General features: G+C 35.7%; 1 protein-coding gene and 1 pseudogene across 1 annotated transcript in view; both read left to right on the top strand.

The window, feature by feature from the left end:
• The window catches only part of LOC123665847 (igLON family member 5-like), a 35,305-nt gene extending 16,740 nt beyond the window's left edge, over positions 1–18,565 (top strand). The window contains exons 4-10 of the mRNA XM_045600082.1: positions 7,564–7,773; positions 8,411–8,552; positions 10,213–10,310; positions 12,511–12,632; positions 14,118–14,298; positions 17,245–17,412; positions 18,389–18,565. Coding sequence (XP_045456038.1) covers positions 7,564–7,773; positions 8,411–8,552; positions 10,213–10,310; positions 12,511–12,632; positions 14,118–14,298; positions 17,245–17,412; positions 18,389–18,535 — 1,068 coding nt within the window. The 3' untranslated portion in view covers positions 18,536–18,565. The remainder of the gene's footprint in view (positions 1–7,563; positions 7,774–8,410; positions 8,553–10,212; positions 10,311–12,510; positions 12,633–14,117; positions 14,299–17,244; positions 17,413–18,388) is intronic.
• LOC123666327 lies at positions 6,546–6,664 on the top strand (annotated as a pseudogene).
• Positions 18,566–22,372: the final 3,807 nt, after the last annotated feature.

Genomic DNA, 22,372 nt, shown 5'->3' with positions numbered 1-22,372 from the left:
CCAAAAATATAGTTTTTAGAATTTTTGTTTGTTTGTCTGTATTTATGTCCGGGATAAACTCAAAAAGTACCGCATGAATTTACTTCAAATTTGGCACGAATATTATTAAGAAGTCGGGTCAACATATAGGCTACATATTATCATGCTATCACCTACCGGGAACGAGCAGTGAACCTTTATTGCCTCAACGCAGTCTGTAACACGTGTAATCTAACGACGCATATTTGAATGTTGTTGTTATTATGTTAATAGCCATGCTATATAAGCTAGCTTCACACTATAAAAATAACGCAATATAAGTAACTAAGCCGATAAACATAATTAAATGAATATAAGTAGACAAGACAATTTTAAAGCAGCGCCATCTATGAGATTTTTCTGTAGATATGAAATGTAAAGAAAAAACGGGTAAATGAATGTTATTTTAAAAGGTATAATCGTAGGTGGCGTGACTATGGGCATGGTGGCGTGACCAGCGTGGTGACTATGGGCAAAACACATGAGTTGTCGTTAGTTTTGGCGTCAACTTGTGGAGGCCTATGTCCAGCAGTGGACTGTATAGGCTGTAATGATGAATCGTAGGTATTTTTGGTGCTGTATAGCGTTCACGCAGACGACGTCGCGGGCAGCAGCTAGTAGATACATATTTATTTTTTTTATTAATTATACCAATTCGAATTCGGACAACGTCTGACGGGTCAGCTAGTTTTTATATACGTAGATTATAATTAATGTAAAGCTATCATCCATTCTCAAGAAATTCAGCTATATTATAATTGCGAAAGTATGGAGTTTCGACGTAATACACACAATTCAGACTGCAACATCCCACTGCTGGGATAAGCCACTAGTCAAGTAGGAGAAGTATAACAGCTTAATCCACCACGATGCTCCAATGCGGGTTAGGTGAGCCGTACGCTTGTTGCCAACCTTGTACAAAAAAAAAGTTGGTTCAAAAGCGCTTAAATCCTACTTGGATAAAAAAAAAATTTATACGATTTCTATTTCAATTCAGAGAACCTAAAGTCACTTGAAAACATTAACATAAAACACCCCACTTCACTCCTATAAAACGCGTAAATGTTGTCATAATAAAAAATAACGAGACCGCCATTTTTATAACGCAATTATCATATATTACCGCGGTAATTTTTTGGTTTTGTATTTTTACGATGTCATGTGACGTAATGAGCCGGAATAAATGGCGATGTTTTGTATTGTTCGATGTGAGCCAATGTGTTATTGATACAGGTGAATTTAGTGGCTCATCTTGACTAAATAATCTGCTGTATGTAGATAAGTTGATTTTGCTATTTTTTTTTTTTTAATTGTGGGTTTTTTTCCGTTTTTTTTTTACGTGATGACGTTTATTACGTGTTTTTTTTTTTGATACGTGATCGTCGTCTACGTGATGACTGTTATTATTATTGCGGTTTGCTATTATTTTTATATCAATCGATAATTAATTTTTATATCTATACTATATTACACAGAGGTAAAATTTCTAACTTTGTATGTAGGGGGTAATCTTCGCAAATACTGATCCGATCATGAAAATTCTTTCACTAACAGAAAGCTACACTACTCAGAAGTGCTATAGGCTATATTTTATTGTTATTGAACAAAATATTCAGTGAAAAATAATACTATATATAAATGAAATCGGAGAAATACGAGCGAGGTGAAAACTTTACTACATATTTGCATCACAAATAATAATGAACGCAAACGAAGTGGGGACGGGTCGGCTAGTATTTTTATAAATCATTGTAAATAAAATAAATGTGTTAAGATAATTTTGTAGTTTTTTTATCGATAAAAAATCATAATAAAAAATGTATACCCGAACAATCATATTTATACCTCGAATAGAAGTTGAAATTAATATTTTATAATAAGGAACTTCATTCCTATCTGGTGTCCCAACACCACGCGGTTTTTGACGTGACAACGTCTTATAAATTGGTTTGCCGGGTGACACTTCAAGAAACTGCGTTACGCTCCGCTCACGTTATGCGCTCACAATGAGAGCGAGTGAGAGGCACGCGTCCCTTCCACTCGGGCATGGTTAGCCCGCCTAAGAGCGAGAGAAACAGACATAAAAAGTGAAAGGCACGCGTCAAATTCAGTGCGAGATTCTTTGTATAAATTAATGTTTTAAATATAATTCTTTGTATAAATAAATGTTTTAAATTGTTACTATTATTTCATCCTTCTTCCTACTATACGAATGAATATTCTCATTAAAATTATTTTACCACTCAAAGTCGTTGTCACGTAAAACTTTCGCCCGTATACCGACTTTACAGGCAACCAATTTTTTTTTTTTTTTATAACAACTTGGTCAAAAAAATAATAATAGAAAACAAATCAAAACAAAAAACACACTTTTTTACATAAAAAAGTGAAGGTTTTTCGTTAAAGGAGAATTTTTAAAGATTAATAAAGACGGGCTTGATCAGATAAGCTGTTTTAATGTAAGCGACCCAGTTAGTGACTACCTGATGCCCCTGTGGGTTTACTTGTGCTTTGTTCTAACACTTATAGTAAATACAATGTGGAAGTAATAAATTTTATTTTCGTATATTGAAAATAATTTATATAAATAAAAATCGATTTCTGTTCGTTTGTCTCGCTAAAATTCGAGAACGGCTGGATTTATTTGACTAATTTTGATCTTGACATATTTGTGATGTTCGGGGAAGGTTTAAACGGTGAAAAACAAATGAATGAAATAATAATGATAAAAATAGTAAATAAGTATATTTCATTTTCAATATTGATTGATTGATTGGTTTAATGGCTTTCAGTTGTGCATTTTCAATATTGTTCCTAGCTGTGAAACATCTGATGTCTTTTGTCAAAAAATTGTCACTTAGCTGTCAAATATTTATAGGTGCGTTCAAGATAATTTTTTGTACAAATTTTTCACAAATATATGTTGGTGATATGGGGTTTACCGGTTCATCTACTCATTGATAAAATTTTATTCGTAAACACGTAGTGGAGCAGCATTTAAGCTCCAGGCCTTCTCCTACATGAAGAAAGAGACCAATGCCCAGCAGTGGGATGTTACAGCCTGAATCGTACTTAGTATTCATCACATCATCATATCAGCCTATCGCAGTCCACTACTGGACATAAGCCTCCACAAGTTCGAGCCAAAAATGGCGTGAACTCATGTGTTTTGCCCATAGTCACCACGCTGGGCAGGCGGGTTGCTGCCCGTTCTCGGCCTGTGTATTTTATAGCCAGCAATTGGATGGTTATCTCGCCATCGGTCGGCATTATAAGTTCCAAGGTGATAGTGGAACAGTATTATCCCTTAGTCGCCTCTTACGACACCCACTTACTTATTATTATTATATAGTATTACCATTTGAGATTTATAATAATCTGCGATCGTAAATTTATTATTGTGATTACGTTTTTAGAGTTCACTCTAAGAAACGATACAAGGCCCACGTTTTTGAAGTTATATTTCTTTTGGCGCGTTTTAAAAAAATGATGAGAGTAAATTTTTACGATGCGCGCGCACACCGTCACGAAAAAACCAAACCCTGAAGTTAGTTAGTCAACGAAGAAGTTAACAACGTGAAGTTAGCTAGCCAATGAAGTATAACTTCTTACGTGCGTACATAAGTACACACACTTTTTCAGGTTTTACTTTTTTTAGCGTATTAATAAATGTTGAGTGATTTTTTTTGGAATAGGTTTTTTTTTTATATTAATATAATAGTTCACGAATAAAAATAAATAAAAACTTCTTCGTATTTTTACGTTCTTAATTTTTTTTTTTAATAAGTAATGCTCTTAATAAATATTCCTTCTGACACACTTTTTTATTGTGTGTATCACAACACGAAATGAAACAGAATTATTTACCGTGTTTTGTTTTGCAGGGTAAAAACATTAAGTTGTCACAAAGATTATATAATACACATATGATGTGTCACTGTGACACATGAGACATGAGCTACTGAGTGCAGAGGGACTGGGTTCCTTTGACTCGCTAATTATACGCTTTGTAACAACTTAACAAACACTGCCTTTGAAATAAATGAGGCAGACAATTAAACGTGACCCAAATATACTTTACAAGTAAATCATTGTTTTGTTGTAGTAAGTTATTAAGCCTCTTTTAATATTTGGATTTACTGTGTGGCTACGGTACTAAAGAATATAGCCACCCCCTCTTTTCCCGTGGGTGTCGTAAGAGGCGACTAGGGGATTACACAGTTTTGCTACCACCTTGGAACTTAAAAAGCCGACTGGTGGCGGGATAACCATCCAACTGCAGGCTTTGAAATACACAGGCCGAAGACGGGCAGCAGCGTCTTCGGTGCGACAAAGCCAGCCCTGCGGTCACCAACCCGCCTGCCCAGCGCGGTGACTATGGGTAAAACACATGGGTTCACGTTATTTTTGGCGTAAACTTGTGGAGGCCTATGTCCAGCAGTGGACTGTATAGGCTGTAATGACGATAATATTTGGAGGTAACAACTATTCAAGTTAGTTTTTTATCATACAATATTGTATCGTATATTTTTTTTGTTTTACGCTTCAGCCTGTAATATCCCACTGCTGGGCATAAGTCTCTTTCCCCATGTAGGAGAAGGATCAGAGCTTAATCCACTATGAGTAACGATCAATATCCAACGATATCCGACGGCTTAACGTGCTCTCCGAGGCACGGTGGGGAGACCTACTAGGACTGCACATACGTTCGTCATGTGCGGTGATCGAACCCGCAACCGCCAGCGCAACAGCCACAAACCAGTGCTGTGACCGTTGCGCCACAATAAAATGCAAATCCTTAAATATTCAATTGACAACTGGAGTTCCAAATCTATCTAAATTGCGTATTATCTAAATAGCCTTAAATATTCAATTAAAGTCTTAATATTTTAAAATGTAGGTGTATTTCAACGCTCGGTAAGAGTGTATAATCGTCTTATTACGAAATTAATGTTTTCATTTCATTAAATTTCATTGCGTACATTAAAATATCTAGTCTGGGAGTTATTTCACGCTTCTGTAATGTCGTTAATTTTGACTGATAAGCGCTGTTAAAACTTTAATTGCGTATCAGAGGACGCGCCAGTCAATGATTCAGTTTGAACGTCCCACAGCTGGACATAAGCCTCTTTCTCTATGTAGGAGAAGGATTGGAGCTTAAACCACCACGCTGTTTCACTGCGGGTTGGCGGATATGTTCCCTACTATGAGCAACGATCGCTATCAGATATTTATGATAACAACCGGGACCGACGGCTTAACGTGCTCTCGGAGGCACGCTGGGGAGACCCACAAGGACAGACATCGAAACCGGTAAGAAATATTTGTACAAATACGAATATTTAATCCGAGCGGGAATCGAACTCGTTAACCGTCGGTGTTTAAGGTGACTACACGCACTACTAGAGCCTAAGCCTAAGCCTGGAGCCACCAGAGCGGTTGTTGATACCAGTCAAAGTTATAGCTTAATTTTGGATACCTCATCAATATCGTAGCAAAATATATCTTTTGCATTGCTTCATAAACAGCAAAAAATACAGTTTCTAACGATCGCATCATCGAATTCATCGTTACTAAGCTCTTTATCAGTTAATTAAATCACAGGAACTCGAAATGATTTTTTTGATAATCTGTTAGAATGGTTTCGGGGTGAGGAGAATCGATTCTTGTAATTATTTTCTTTATGAGACCCTTCCCGAAGTAATTTTTATCTTGGCGTTCGTAGTCGGTTTTCCGAAACACGTTTCCAAATATGAAGTATATTTATGACAACGTTTATCATCACTACATAGTATAAAACAAAGTCGCTTTCTCTGTCCCTGCACATGTATGTACGCTTAAATCTTTAAAACTACGCAACAGATTTTGATGCGGTTCTTTTTAATAGATAGATTGATTCAAGAGGAAGGTTTATATGTATAATAACATCCATTAAATAGTAGAGAAATACTGTTATTTTTGAGTTTTCTAATATTATGTCGAAAATAATAATTATTTTTTCGCTTAAATTGCAAACGCAGGCTGAACCCTACGAGATTTATCAAAATAGTGTACTAAGTATTGTACACATTGAAAAGGTCTACAGAAAACTCCGCGATGGTATATACCTATTTCTTATGGATATCCCACAATAACATTTTTTGACATTTACTTTTTACGATAAATAATGGCTAATTTTCGAAGCGATTTTAACCAATACAGCATTAACCTTATCCAATTAAATACTTTAAATGTATTTTTTATTTAATATAGATCTATATGGCCCTTTACAGCATATGATTTAAATGAATATTTTCGAAGATATTACAGATTTAAAAATCGCGGTACGTAGCGTTTGCGGCGGTTCCGGCCGGCTTTTACTCTAAGTTAACGCGTGCGGGTCACGGGCAGTAATGAAAAATCAAAACTACTGGATCGATTTTAATCATTTTTTCAGTGAATGACATAGGCTATAATTATATTTTATACCCGTGCGAAGCCGGAGCGGGTCGCTAGTTGAACAATAAGATGTTATGAGTCACGAATTTTTAAACGTCCATACCGCGTTGAATACACCGGTTCTCAACCGATCACCGAAGTTAAGCAACGTCGGTCGCGGTCAGTACTTGGATGGGTGACCGCCTGGGAACACCGCGTGGTGTGGGCTTTTTATTTTTGTTTTTTTAATTCGTTTGCCAAAGACGTTTCACTTTGACATGTGTACTTTGTAAAGTCAAATAATATTGTTTAATTTAGATACTAGACTAAAATAATGTTTAGCGACAGCATTCAGTCACATATATTCAGTCATAACAGAGTGAGGACTAAACAATATCCTTACTTATTATAGCTGTGTTTGCACGCATACGAAAAAAGAACAGACTTCAATTACATCGACAAGTAATATAACGTAAGTAGACGAAAAAATAGTCAAGTAAATACGCGTTATCAAAGTGTCAGCCTAATCAATAAATAAATAAAAAGTCTGGTGTCGTGGGACACCAGATAGGGACGAAATTACTTAATAGAAAATATTAATTTCAAGTTCTATTTGAAGTATAAAAAAATAATTATTTGGGTATACAATCCTTATTATGATTTTCTATCGATAAAAATCAAAAAACTACTTTAGAAAATTCTCTTAACGCCTTTATTTTATTTACAATTATATGTACATAATAACTAGCTGTGCCCGCGACTTCAACCGCGTGGAATTTAACAAAATAAGTTATAGTTCAATTCGCAGTTATAAAATAAATATTTTTTAAAATAAAAATAAAACTTAAGTTACTCCTTATTACGTTACCTGTCTAACAGTGAAAGTCACATCAAAATCGGTCCAGCCGTTTCAGAGATTAGCCGGAACATAAAGACAGAGAATCAAAAATTGTAAAAACATGTTATATTGGTATATGTACCGTGTATACATCCATATGCATTGAGTAAACAGTGAACGCCTATTGTGCAGGTCTAGTGCTAAAAATTTTTTACTTCAGTCGTGTGGTCTAAAGCACATTCGTTTTTTTTTTTATTAATAATCCCATCAATAATCCCATTTTTTACCAGGATGCGGGAGACTACGTATGTCAGATATCGGATCGAGTGGCTCGCGATCAGGTTCACACAGTGGAAGTGCTCGTGCCTCCGAGCGTCCGAGCCTCGCCCGAGTCCAGGCACGCGGCGGCGAGGCGCGGGGGCGCGGCGGTGCTCGAGTGTCGAGCTTCGGGCAACCCTGTGCCGTCGGTGACGTGGCATAAATTGGTAAGGAATCGTGGCGTACCCACATACATATAAATTTTTTGAAGACTTATTTACGCACTCTTGACTTGGGGAGTGAGATGGTGAATGCGTGACGGGTGCGTTACAAAACGTGTGATCTTGCAAGACAAACGGAAGTTGAGAGGGAAATATATTAAATGGAGCTAAAGAACTACTTCAGTCGTGTGGTCTAAAACACAGTCATTTTTTAAATTTTTATGTCAGTTTAGCGCAATTTTCGTTGGTGTGCTGTGTGGCTACGGCACCAAAGAATATAGCCACCCCCTCTCTTCCCGTGGGTGTCGTAAGAGGCGACTAAGGGATAACACAGTTCCGCTACCACCTTGGAACTTAAGAAGCCGGCCGATGGCGGGATAACCATCCAACTGCTGGCTTTGAAACACACAGGCCGAAGACAAGCAGCAGCGTCTTAGGTGCGATAAAGCCAGCCCTGCGATCACTAACCCGCCTACCCAGCGTGGTGACAATGGGCAACACGCATTTTTGGCACGAACTTGTGGAGGCCTATGTCCAGCAGTGGACTGCAATAGGCTGGAATGATGATGATGATGATTCGTTGGTGTTTCAAAATAAATAAATAAAATTATTTAATTTCCCTCAAACTTATATATGAAATAATAAATTTCCTTTCAAGAATGAGTCGAATACGCGGCTGGGCGAAGGCGCTCAACTTCAACTGTCCAGACTGGAACGTCATCACAGCGGGAAGTACGCCTGCACGGTGGACAACGGTGTTGGACCACCAATCGTCACGGAGTTCCAACTGCAAGTGCTCTGTGAGTATTAGTAAGCTTTTAATAAGTTACACTAGGGGACATAATACATGGGTGCCGCCCCTCTCTGGGTGCTGGGGCCCGGATGTTTTCATTCTGGCCGCCGGGGCGAAGTGGTGCATGCTAACGCGACCCCATCTCGCCCCACTTAGGTGGAGGTCTGCTCACACGTTGATGATTTTTATTCAGTAGGAGTCTGACTCCCCTCCGGTGCCCTCTCGCCGGAAGTTGTCCATGAGGATTTTCCCCACGTGAAAAAAAGGGGACATAATACATGAAGTATTATGTAAATCAATTTAGGTGGGGCTCTTGTAAAATGTCACGGTACGTTACAATGGCGAAGGGGGTCTGTAATAGCGCGTGACGTAACATTCTTGAAGTGAAAGTTCTTTATGCACATTTCACTTGGGGAGTAAGCTGGGGAATGCGTGACAAGGGCGTTACGAAAAGTGTGATTGGGTGGGGCGAACACACATTTTCTTTCCCTCTTTCTCTCATAGCCAGTTACGTTTCGTATATCTAAGAAACAGTGCAGGCCTGTTGTGCAGAAGTTTTACTTCAGTCGTGTGGTCTAAAGCACACTCGTTTTTTTTTTTAAATAAATTGACTAATATCCTCGCACGTCATAATTGGAAATATATTAGGATCTCTTATCACATTAACCTACGTAGAGAAAGAGGACTTAGCCGGACAGTGGGACGTTTGAGTACAAATCATGGACTAATCAATCAACTGCCAATTATAGGTATAACGTAATTCGCGACTAATAATATAATAATAATAATATTTATTTATTTAGATGAAGATTACATTATGAGGAAAATAAGTTATAAGTAATTTTTACACAAACATGTCCCAATTATCATCAATCCTTATAATAATAATTATAATAATAATAAATATCTACACAATACACACACGGTCGTCTGTTCCTAAAGTAAGCTACTCAATGCTTGTTTTATAGGTAACATCCGACTGGTATACCTAGATATATATATTTTTCGATAAACTTACTTATAAAAATAATACATATATAAATACAGAAACAAATATTTAGATTATGCCCAGACTGGGGGTGGGAATCGAACCCACAACCCTCGGAGCAGAGAGCGGGATCACTACAAACTGCGCCAACGGTGTAATCAAATCCCTATCCATAAAACCTTATCCATATTCCGCTGGCGGTCATACGCAGATCGTCTGTCTCTACCTGAGGTAGGGCACAGCAGGAAATTTCCTGCTAAGTATATGGAGCACCTCGACCTTACAGAAGACCACAGCTAAACAATACTGTTTACATGCAGTTTTGTGTTCCTGGTGGTGAGTAAGGTGACCAGAGCTCCTGGAGGGAGATTGGGGATTGGGTCGGTAACGCGCTTGCGATGATTCTGGTGTAGCAGACGTCTATAAGCTACGGTAATCTCTTACCATCAGGTGAGCTGTACGCTTGTTTGCCGACCTAGTTATATATAAAAAAGTGAGCAAGAGAATGTGGGGCATTCTCTTTCTTCTTCAAACGTTTTCATCTTCTTTATCTATTAAATAAATAAGTAATTTATGTAATTTTTAATTCATTGCTGATATCCTTGCTAACTATACTGTAAAATTTTTGAAGGTCCAATCATAATTAATTTTGCGGTAATAAAATATGTGTTTGCTACAGATCCACCAGAGATAACAGTGGAGAGATCGTGGGTTCACACCGGGGAAGGGTTCCGCGCTGAGTTACTGTGTACCGTCTTGGCTGACCCACCCGCTGAGGTAAGTTTGTGGTTCACTATGACCCTAAATACATTGTTATTTGATCTAAATTGTACACATATATTTTGAGTCATAATCACATGAGCTGATATGTAAAATAAAATATGTTTTATGAGTTTTTAAATACTTTCCGATGACCAGCAGGCCTAGCATGCGCGCCACGACAATTTTTGTCTACCCCTTTTCTCGTATTATCTCTCTATGTCTACAGTAGCTAACATGCGTGCACGCGATACTCTTCTCGTTACGTCAATAGAAGAGATAATCATTAAATTTTAGTGATCTGTGATATTTATCTCTACGGAAGCTAACATGACATCGTAATTTTGTCGAATTTTGTCGTTTTAGGAAGAGAAACTTCTCGTTTTCAATATTATCGACGAGAAAGACGATAAATAAAAAATAAATAAAACCGGGTGCCTATTTTTTGTATACCATGGCGTTTCCTTATTATAATTATATAATTTCGGTTTACGAAGAGCGGGAAATGCGAAAAGTCGAGTTAAGTGTGCCATATAATGACACAAAAAACGTATTTGCGCCCTGTTGCTTCTTATTCTAAATAATAATAATAATAATACTTTATTTCAGACCAAAGTATAAGTCCATATTGGGTTAGTACAACAAGACAAGACACCATTCAGAATAAAAAACAAAACAAAATTATATTGAAAAAAATCAATAAGTAAAAATAAAATTAAATAGAATAAAAGTAAAATCAATAATCAAAAAAAAAAAAATCAAAAATTCAAAAATTTTTAAAAATTAAAAATAAAATAAAATAAAATAAAACAATGCGTGATAGAATTACAATTATCTAATGTGCGACAAGATATAAAGCACAACACGAGCATATTGTTTTACATATATAATTAAATTCATTTACTTACGCCGTTTTATTTTCCATATTAGATTTTTTAAATTAGATATACACTTTTTATCTTAGCCAAAAGGCCGAGAACATTGTTAAATAAAACATGTGTCACTCGTTTGAAATTATACAAACGTTGGCTCATCCCGGTTTGGCACGATTGGTCAATAACTTTGTAAATTCAACTTTACGACATAAGAAATAAGAATAATATTCAGTTGTGATTATGGTTGATAATGTTTCTCTACTCGACAAGGCGAAGTCTTCGGAAGAGAATTTTGTCTCTCGTAGTGCGCATGTTAGGGTAATCGAGAAAATACTCGATGTAGACATTATCTCTCTCTCTCGTCAAGAGATATCTCGTTGTACGCATGCTAGGCCGGCAGGAATCCATTTCTTAAAGATAATGATAATTTTATGTTACTGGCAATACCCGTGCCAATAATAAGTACTAAATAAGTAAAAAAAATTACCGACCATCAATTATGTTGACGTTGTTTCAATATTAAAACCGTCATATATATAATTTTAATAATTAATTAACAAAAACAAAATCAATGATACATTTTTTAGTTATTGATGGCAGTAGAACCAGCCATTGTCTATAAAATGATATGTAATTTATGTGGAGTAATTTTGATGTTTTTTTTTCTAAAAATGGAGGCAAACATCTTAACCTTAGCGTATTAGTATTCAAATTATCTTTAGTTCTTTGATATTTTATAAATAATTTTTTGTTACTTTAAGATTTTGATATCTTAAAAGACTGTCAATTCAGTGTTGCCTGTAATAAAAACAAAAATTAGTCGTGAAACAACTGTATATTATCGGATATTTGTTTCATTAACTTGTTCAACAGAGTATATGCTAGCAACATTTATTTATAATAACAAATATTTAAATAAATATAAATAAAATATTACCATATTAAAAACATTTCGACAATCCCGGTCTTCGGTCTTGAGTATTTAAAAGTCAGTAGTTGGATGGTTGTCCCACCATCGGTCGCTTTCAACAGTCCCAAGGTGGAAGTAGAACTTTTTTATCCCTTAGACCACCACGGGCAGAGAGGGGGTACTACCGTAGCTGCAGCAAATTTTTATTTACTCCAAATTTTTGCGTCTGTCTGTTCTATCTTCGATGGAGAGTTTAATAACCTTCATCGCTTCAGAAGGATCAGAGCTTAATCCACCACGCTTTTCCAATGCGGGTTGGCGGATATTCCCTACTATGAGTAACGTAGTAATAACCTTCAGACCTACAATAATTTTAAACAAGAAAACTGTTTACTGTTGTTTAAATTCTAAATATTTTCCTATACTTACACAGGTCCTCTGGTACCAGAACTCGTTCCCTCTGTCAGCATCAGAAAGAGTTACCATGTCTGTCAGAGGGAACAATCACACTCTACTTATTGCTAATGTACAACCGGAAGACTTCGGGAATTTCACGTAAGTATATACAACAACTGCCTCTTTAAATAAAAAACCTGTCAGAGATTCGGAACCATATACAACAAGTCATCAAATTTAGCTGTATGAGGAACATGGTGATTGAATTCCTCATCAACCAATGAAAAGGGAGGATCCTCCAACCAGACGGAAGTTGTGTCTGGCGGGCTAACGCCCCGACGGTTGTTGTCGGGATCTTGTATATATACTTAATCACTTTGAAAACTCTGATAGCGCGATGTAGCATACGTCAGTTTTTTTTTCTCTAATTACGTAGTTTGTAGTCGTTCGTATTTCGCGCGATAGATGTCGCCACAAATGTAACCCACTGCTATTACGCTTGCAGTCACGGATTCGATCGCAACTGATCTCTAACATTTGTATTGCCCATACATTTGCCATGGTCTGGGCATTTGTAGTTTTGTATTGTATGTGTTTCTGTCCCCCGATATCCGAGAAATTCCGATTTCTTGGCTAGTATCTTGGCTTTTATGAAAAATAATTAGTCGAAGGGAATGGTGCTGATAGTCGAAATACAGGCTATGCCTAATTCGGTTACTGATGCTAATGTCATTACTTCTGATATTACTGCCACATTATCATTGTTATATAGTTCTAAGTTTGTGAAGTTACTTATATATATCCAATTCAAACACGTAGGATAATCTACTTCACAGCTAGGGTGACATACCCTCGTTGAAGTTCTAACGCCGCGTACCTAATTCATTTTGTGGTAACCACAAATCATGCATTATTAAGGCTTAAGTGAATTAAAATATATGACAATAACAACACGTAACATATGAAAAATTGGTAATGTTTTGGTACGTATTCTGACGAATGTATATCTAAACCATGTAGTGACTTCTATAAGGACTCTTTACCAGATATGCAATACATGCAGTACATTACAGAACCTACACTAACGTAGCTTAGAAAAAATTAAAACCTTTGACATTACGACTTAAAGAAATTTAAAAAAAAACTGTACTGATTAGACAAATATTAAAAATATTGCTTACTAGCCGTGCCCGCGATTTTGTTCGCGTGGAATTTAACAAAATAGTTACTGTTTAGTTCTTAGAGATATAAAATAAAATAAAAATCTGAAATGAAATTAGCGTTATTCCTTTTTACATCAGCTATCTGCCAGTGAAAGTCCCGTCAAAATCGGTCCAGCCGTTTCAGAGATTAGCCGGAACAAACAGACAAACATACAGAAAAAAAATATATAAAATGTTATTTTATTATATGTACAGTGTTTAAATACATATGCATTTAGTAAAAAGCGGTTATTTTAATATTACAAACAGACACTCCAATTTTATTTATTTGTATAGAATACGCATTGTATACTTAATTTTTGACACAGTAGCCCATCCCATCTGTAGAAAGTTTTTCCTAAAAAGTAATCTATTAGCTAATATCAGTCTCAAAATTCACCAAGATAAATTCTACTACATTCCCAACTGTTTACCATTCCAGGTGTGTAGCTGACAATAGCCTAGGACGAGCTCGCCAACACGTGGAGGTATCAGGAAGGCCCGGAGCCGCTCGCTTCACCTCCCCCCCGCTCGCCAGATCCAGGACCTCGTACACGCTGTCCTTCTCTGTAGACAGTTACCCCCCACTCGACGAACTCAGGCTACTTTACAGGCAGCTTGCGGTATGTACTATAAACTTATTTATAGACTAGCTGTACCCTGCGGTTTCACCCGTGATTTGAGGAAAAAACGTTCTAACTGTACACGTGTTATACAGTCTTCCTCAGTAAATGGCCTATCGATAGACAACAAGAATTCAATTTGAACCAGTAATGCCGGAGATTAGCGCGCTCAACCAAACAAATTCAATAACAACTGTCAAAATAACTTTTGTATAAAAACTAGCTGTACCCGTGCGAATAATTCGCGCTAAATGAGTATATCTAATAATTATTACTCACTTATACAAAATAACAAAAAAGTTTTTATGCGTGAGTTGATTTGAAATTGAACAAAATTTATTAAAATAAAATTTAAATTTACCGACCGTCAATCATGTTGACGTTGTTTCAAAATTGAAGCCGTCAGATGGCAGCATTGCTGTATTTTGTGTCAATGTATGTATATATATAATTTTAATGATTAATTAATTTACAAAAATAGAAGCGATAGTAATTTGTTTAGTTGTGGATGCCGGTAGAGCATGCAATTATCTATAAAATGATATATAATTTATGTGAAGTAATTGTGAGGTTTTTTCTAAAATTGGAGGCAAACAACATCTTACCTTCGAATATTAATATATATGATAAATCGTCATGTATGTACGCGCATAACTTCTAAGCTACTCCACGTAATCAGGCGTTTTTATATTCGTTTTTGTCTGGATTGCCACAGAATAAATTGTCTATCACAGTAAAAGTATTTTATGGAAAAAAAGAGTGCTTTAGACCACACGACTGAAGTAAAACTTACGAAACGTGACTTTCTCTTTCTATCTTCCCTAACTTATATCTCCCTTTCATCTTCCATTCGCCTCGCCCGATCACACTCTTCGTAACGCTCTCGTCACGCATTCACCAGCTTACTCCACAAGTCAAGCGTGCGTAAAGAGTTGTATTTCAAAAATTGTAATGAACATATGAAAATTTTATAAAATATAAAGATTATTTCGACTTCTCGTGTGACTCTTCACAAGTTAGAACGAAATCTTTTGAATCACCTAATTGTTTAATGTATGTTCGGAGATAACTTCGTCGTTTATAAACCGATTATGAAAATTCTTTTTTGTTGGAAAGGAGTTATCCCAAGTGTGGTATCGTGATAAGGAAACGACGATCTGATGATGGAATCCCAGAGAAATCGAGGGAAAGCCTCGAAAATCGTAGTGACGACTAGTGCGTTTGTTAATTTTTTTCGTCTACTTACGTTGTATTCTTATCTTACCATTGAAATCAGTACGGCATTATACACTTATTCAACTACCTCTTGTATCCACAAATTACTGCCAAAATGCTTTCCTGTGGCGCGCGAGTAAGGTTTAAGTAATCTGTGTAGACTGAGCGATTTTGATGTATTCAGTTCAGGTGTGGTGGTGGCGAGGCGAGTATTGAACCAGAATTTCTTTGCATTATTTAGTTGATATATATGTATTGTTTAAAAAGGTTATGTAACATCTTGACGTGCAATTACTCTGTCCGCATGATATGTTTATTTATGTACTAGTTCTTATACGTGAAGACCTTTCATTAGCCAAATGTTGTTTAGTTCAATTGCTATGTATTGTTATTTGTGCTGTTGGTTTGACGAATATTAAATAAATAAAATCCAACATAAATTTGCGATTGTCTATAAATAAATATAAAGCTTATATTAATAATAATGTTTGCTCACAAACGAAAAAAACCGACTTCAATCACATCGACAAGTAATAGGCACAACGTAGGAAGACGAAAAAAACAGTCATGTAAATACGCGTTATCAAAGACTCAAAAAGTAGTCAAAAGACTCGATATTTAAATTTGTCTTCATAATATTAATATACATACACCTAAAGAGAAAAATAATATGATCTTATTGTTAATAACATCAAGCCAGTTATTAGGAAACGGCGAAATATCGGGTAACCTGTGAAGAGCGGGAAATCGGCGGGAAAATTCAATTAACGTTGAATTGTTTTGGAAGTAATTTCGCGTAATTTGCGGCTATTGGAAATTGGATTTACCGTCTGTAATAGGAACAGAAATAACGTCTACGTACATCTGTTTAAAGTAATTACATCCGACATTTTCTCAATTCGATTGTACGCACGCTTGACTTGGAGAGTTTTTTTTTTTTTTTTTTTTTTTAATGTCGAATAGGCAGCCATTTGACCACAATCTCACCTGATGTTAAGTGACGATGCGAATGCGATGTAAGATGGTGAATATGTGACGAGAGCGTTACGAAAAGTATAATCGGGCGAGACGAATGGACGGTGGGAGGGAGATATAAGTGAATGAAGACAGAAAGAGAGAGAGTTATGTTAGTTAAGTTTTGCTTTAGTCGTGTGGTCTAAAGCACACCCGTTTTTTTATGTATGTTACCTCAGAACTCTTGATTGGGTGCGTGTATACTTGACTGTTTTTTCGTCAACCTACGTTGTGATAAGGCCGTACGCTTGTTTGCCGACCTAGTTACTTTAAAAAAAAATTATAAAAAAAAACACTGCTAAGCTACTGCAATTGAAAGCAGTATTTTTTTTTATGTCACTAGGTCGGCAAATAAGTGTACGGCTCACCTGATGGTAAGCGATTACCGTAGCTTATAGACACCTGCAACACCAGAAACATCACAAGCGCGTTGCCGACCCAATCTCCAATCCCCCCAGGAGCTCTGGTCACCTTACTCACCAACAGGAACACAATACTGCTTAAAAACAGTATTATTTTGCTGTGATCTTCTGTAAGGTCGAGGTACTAACCCAGTTGGGCTGTTCCATATTTTGAGCAAGAAATTCCTGCTGTGCCCTACCTCATATTATTTAGCTGCGGCCTACTGACCTCCCAAGTCCCTGCTCCAGATACTAATCAAGCGATTTCCTACTGTAATCTACCTCAATATTAACAACTGTATGTTTTCTTCCACAGATAAACGAATCATTCCAGCAGCCAGGCCGCTGGCACGACGTCGTCATCCCAGCTCCAGAGCCAGCTGGATCCCTCACTCACAGAGTCACTCACGAGCTCAAGGGGCTGGAACCGGGTGCTGTTTACGAAGCTATCGTCCAGGCGAAGAATAGATATGGATGGAATGAAGTAAGAGAGAACTTTATTTTAGTTTTGATATAAGAATTTTGGGGTTTAAATGGCTTTTCTGAGTTTTTGTAACGATTATTTCTTTAAAAATACATTTAGAGGGTTGTCAAGGGTGGCTTTACTTATAGTGCGGGGGGTGCAGTGTGCGGGCATGTACAGCCACCGACAGCCACACGCAAATCCGTAACATTCCGTTTGATATTTTTTAAAGAGATGAGCCACGGTCAGTCGCTCCCAAGCGCTACATGGGCGTGATCTGGTCCTGGGTTGAATCAGTGGTTACATCAACTATCTATAGTTAGCGTTCAGTATGATCATCATATTCCGTGTTTGTGTTTGAGTGATGTCACCTACGCATAATTTTAGCTGTGAATCATAGACAAAACTACAAAACCAAAACACTTACCATTTCTCGCTGAGTCCACCATATCAAAGGACATTAATATACAAATACTCATCATGGAATATATACGGTGTTTCCTTGCAATCTGAGCGTTTCTTATACGCTTTTATAATAAAATATGGGATTATCATCTTCCTGAGGGATATTGATTCGAAACGCTTTTGTTGTTTTATTACTACTGTTGTAGCTGTATGCAAACCTAATTCTAGATAGAAAATATCTTCAAAATTAAAGGATAGCGAGACATGTGTCTCTAACAATTGTGGAAAATTCGAACTATCCTCCTTCATAGTTACGTTCGAACTTCTTCTTACAGAACCTCTCACGCTAGGCCAGCATGAGAGGTTCCGGGGGTCCATGGCCCCGAGCGGAACACGAAAAGGAGTGGCCAAATCATTACAATTTTTTTCGATTGACAGAAAAAGTAATTTAAAATCTCGTCCGCAATTTTACAAACACAAATTGCAGATTATTTTCTTCTTTATTTTATTTTTGTAGTAAAAAAATGTATTATTTATTAAATATATAACAAAGGTATGACAATACAATAATAATGGTTTTTTTATCTTCCAGGTCAGCGACATCTTTCAGTTCCATACATTAGGCGGCTCACACTCAGTCCACGCAGACGAACTATCTCCAATGTTCTCCACGGCAATCGCTTGCCGACTGACGATATCAACCACCCTCCTCGCCTTATATACACACCTGCTCGGATGATCGGGGATTCACCGCAGCTGTTCCTAATTTTGACATTCCAATTTTTAAAACACCAATTATCTTTATTTTATTTTTTTATTTTAAAAGAAACCAATGTTTATTGTGATATTTTCATTCCTTAATTTGTAATATATAGTTTATAGAGGCGAGTATGTGTAGGTTATTATGTAAGTCATATTCATATTAGAGGACTGAGTGTAAGTTTACCCACCATCTTATAATGCAACAGCGTAGTGGGATCTGTCATAACACCTTTATAAATGTATGCCCAGCAATAAAACTTTTTTTTAATATGTCCATCACAGTAGTCAAACTCTTTTATGCCAATGTCACGTTGACAGTGTCATTACGAGTGATACTTCCACTCAGCCCGTGCGACAAAATGACAAAAAATAATCTCTCCAAGCAATGTCACAGACTTTTTGATATTATATCTGTATTATTAGCAATATATTGCATGTCTGACTATCTACGCCTTGCGGTTTTACTCGCGTAACTTGCAACCCCGTGGACGGAAAAAGTAGTCTGTGTTGTCTAGATTTTTAGCTATCTATGTACCAAGTTTCATCACAATCAGTTCAATTGTTTATTGCGTGAGAGTAACAAATATCCATCCAAACTTTCGCATTTATACTATTAGTAGAAATTAAATCTCTTTGAGGCGTAAATGTATAGAAATTGTAATAAAACATATTTTGTTGTATGGATAGTGAAATCGCAAAACTCAGAGCATAACCTCCTTTCTTGGTTTTATAACTTTTTTTTACCTTCTTCAAACTTGACAGTTCAACTCTAAAGTTTTATAATCTGTAAAAGACTTGCAGAAGAGATGACAGCAATCGGGAAAATAATCACACTCGTCACATTAATTATATTATTATACTTCAGCATTCATTAAACATAAATAAAAAACATATTTATATCCAAAATAAATTTAATTTATTTAAGAGTATATTTTAATACATTTGAAGCTTACGCCACACTGGACGAGTACTTACCATCGCTATAGAGTCTTACCGTTGCATTTGAAAGTTCTACACTCTAAGCGCTGTAGTTTTTAGACTACAGAAAATGTAAGCGGTAAATTTATGTAATGAATACACACTTGAAAGTTATCAAAGAGATGATTTACTTAATGTAAGCTAAAATGTGGAATAAAAATCATGTAATTGATCGTACTATCATTAAAATTAGAAAAACGCGTGAACGAGTTTTTTCAGTACTATCTCTGGGCTTGAAAACTTTCTAATCTAAGCACAGAATAGCACAAATGGAAGCGCTGTAAGTACACGTTCAGTCTGACCTAGGCTTTACTATATCGACTGAATTTAAAATCGCCTAATTTTAAGCACAACACCATATTTAGGTTAGTGACTATATTTTCTATGGCTGTATATAATACTTTATGGGACTTACGGAAGATTAACATGACATGTTGCAACAAGCCAATGATGAGTCAGACTCATGTCCTAAAGGTTCTGTATAATTGTATAAGAATATCGCAGAAAAAAAACCGTTAAATAATATAGTTCTTGTGTTTTTAAAAATCTATTTTTTTTTTTAAGATCTAATAGTAGTGATACAAATTCTGTCATTTTTAAATTTTCGATATTTAATCTTAAAGATCTTTAGGCCATTAAAAGCCCTTCGTCATATAGAGGCCATTAGAACCTGTTTCTCTTGAATTCATAAACTGTAACTTTAAGATTAATGTAAGCGCATAAAAATATCTCAAAATATAGTAGAATTCAATGGTAAAAAAATTGGTTCATGTCTGTAAAGTTGGTTTACGGACGAAAGTTTAACGTGACAACGTCATAACAAAACATCTCCTCGGATGCATAGGCCAACCGAGTGGAAAAGAGATAGATGCGGCGCAAGCTTACAATGAGCGTAACGTTACAATGAGTCATCCTTTTTCGTGTACGCAGCCGGCGTTAATCGATTTATTAGACGTTGTCACGTAAATAATTAATCAAAAAATTGTTGTACCTACTGTCGGATACTGTAATCCGTGGACCGTAACGTACTGTTAATAAATAAATAAATAAATAAATAATAAATATAAATAAATATTTACACAATACACACACGATCGTCTGTTCCTAAAGTAAGCAACTTAATGCTTGTGTTATAGGTAACAAATGCCTGCCTATTTGTCATAAAAAAAAAAAAAAAAAAACAGCCGACTGGTATATAGCTACATATTTTTTTTTCGATAAACATACTTATAAATAATACATATATAAATATATAAATAAATATTTATATTACACCCAGACTCGGGGTGGGATTCGAACCCACAACCCTCGGAGCAGAAAGCAGGGTCACTACAAACTGCGCCAACGGGCTAGTCAAGTAGTACTGTTACCCGGAAGACTATTTTACCTCCCACTGTCAAAGTCTGTTTGTATCGTCATGCATCAAATAGCGCTATTCACTGGTAGAACAGGCCCTACACAAATTTTTAGTTAATTTAAATTATTTCCTTAATTTACCTACGAGTTATTTTAAAGTTTAAAAAAATCATAGATTTACAAGATGGCCGCTTGATTAGTCTTCCATAAGTTCCAATTAAAATAGTAATAAACATAAGTATATCGCTTGAAAATATCTTTTTTCATAATTATTATTTACTTATAACACATCCATATAAATGAATTTATTAATAATTACATTGTAATATTTAATATTAAGCAATAAAATGTGTTAGTGATAGTGCTATTTAGAAATAAAAGTATATATAACTATTTTTATTTTGTCCCTTTTTTATAATAAAACTGTAAATTATAATTAAGTGCAATATTAAATCTAGCATGGAATCGGAAGCAATATACGAACACATCAGTATTTTATCGGTAAAATATAATAAGATAGGCGATACGGCACTATTTGTTTTTTTTTTTTATTTTGTTTTATATTTCATTAAAAAAAAATATGATTGTCTTGATCTGTCAAATTTGAAATATCAAGAAAATAAAGGATCTTTTTTTAATTTAACATCACCGTCATAATACTGCTTCCTAATTTAAAAAGTCCCATTACTAAATTTTTAATAAAATTTTCATAAACTAAGTAATATACAAATGTCCAGTACCTAAATAATTTTTAAATTTAAACTTTATTATTTATTTTTAAATATTTTTCGAGTTATTTCTCGACAATGTATATTACTGATAAAATAAAACTTTTTTGTAATTAGACGTAATTTTTTTAGAAAAAAAGTAAACAGATAAAATATAATAATTCTAGTTTAAAAATTGTATAAATTTAATTGGCTGTAGAAAACGCCTTTTTGAAAATGAAATGTTTTTCAGAAAAACACCGAATCTTGTAAGTAGCTAATAAACATGTAACTTTAATACAAAATAATTATTTTGTTTTATTTCGATATCCCAACAATATTAGTACAAAGTTTTTTAAAGTGATATTTTTCACGTATTTTTAAATAACCTATTTGTCACCGACTGCAAAAAAGTGGTAGGGCTCAATTCAAATATGTTTTTGTGTTACTATTTCAGGGTGTACCGACTTGTCGCGTGGTCCCATTTAAATTTGGTCGAGATAATTAACTATTCTTTCAACTACCTTATTTATATATAATAGTCTCATTATATTACGCTTCAGCCTGTAATATCCCACTACTGGGCATAGGCCTCTTTCTCCATGTAGGAGCAGAGCTTATTCCACCACGCTACTCTAATGCGGGTTGGCGGATATATTCCCTACTACGAGTAACAATCGCTATCAGGTGTACGTGATAACAACCGGACCGAAGGCTTAACGTGCTCTCTGAGGCACGGTGGGGAGACCTACTAGGACTGCATAAACACCCAG

This window comes from Melitaea cinxia, chromosome 25 (genome assembly GCF_905220565.1).
Source record: "Melitaea cinxia chromosome 25, ilMelCinx1.1, whole genome shotgun sequence".
NCBI lineage: Eukaryota > Metazoa > Arthropoda > Insecta > Lepidoptera > Nymphalidae > Melitaea > Melitaea cinxia.
The sequence above is the reverse complement of the archived record's forward strand: the minus strand, read 5'-3'. Positions and strand labels throughout refer to the sequence as shown.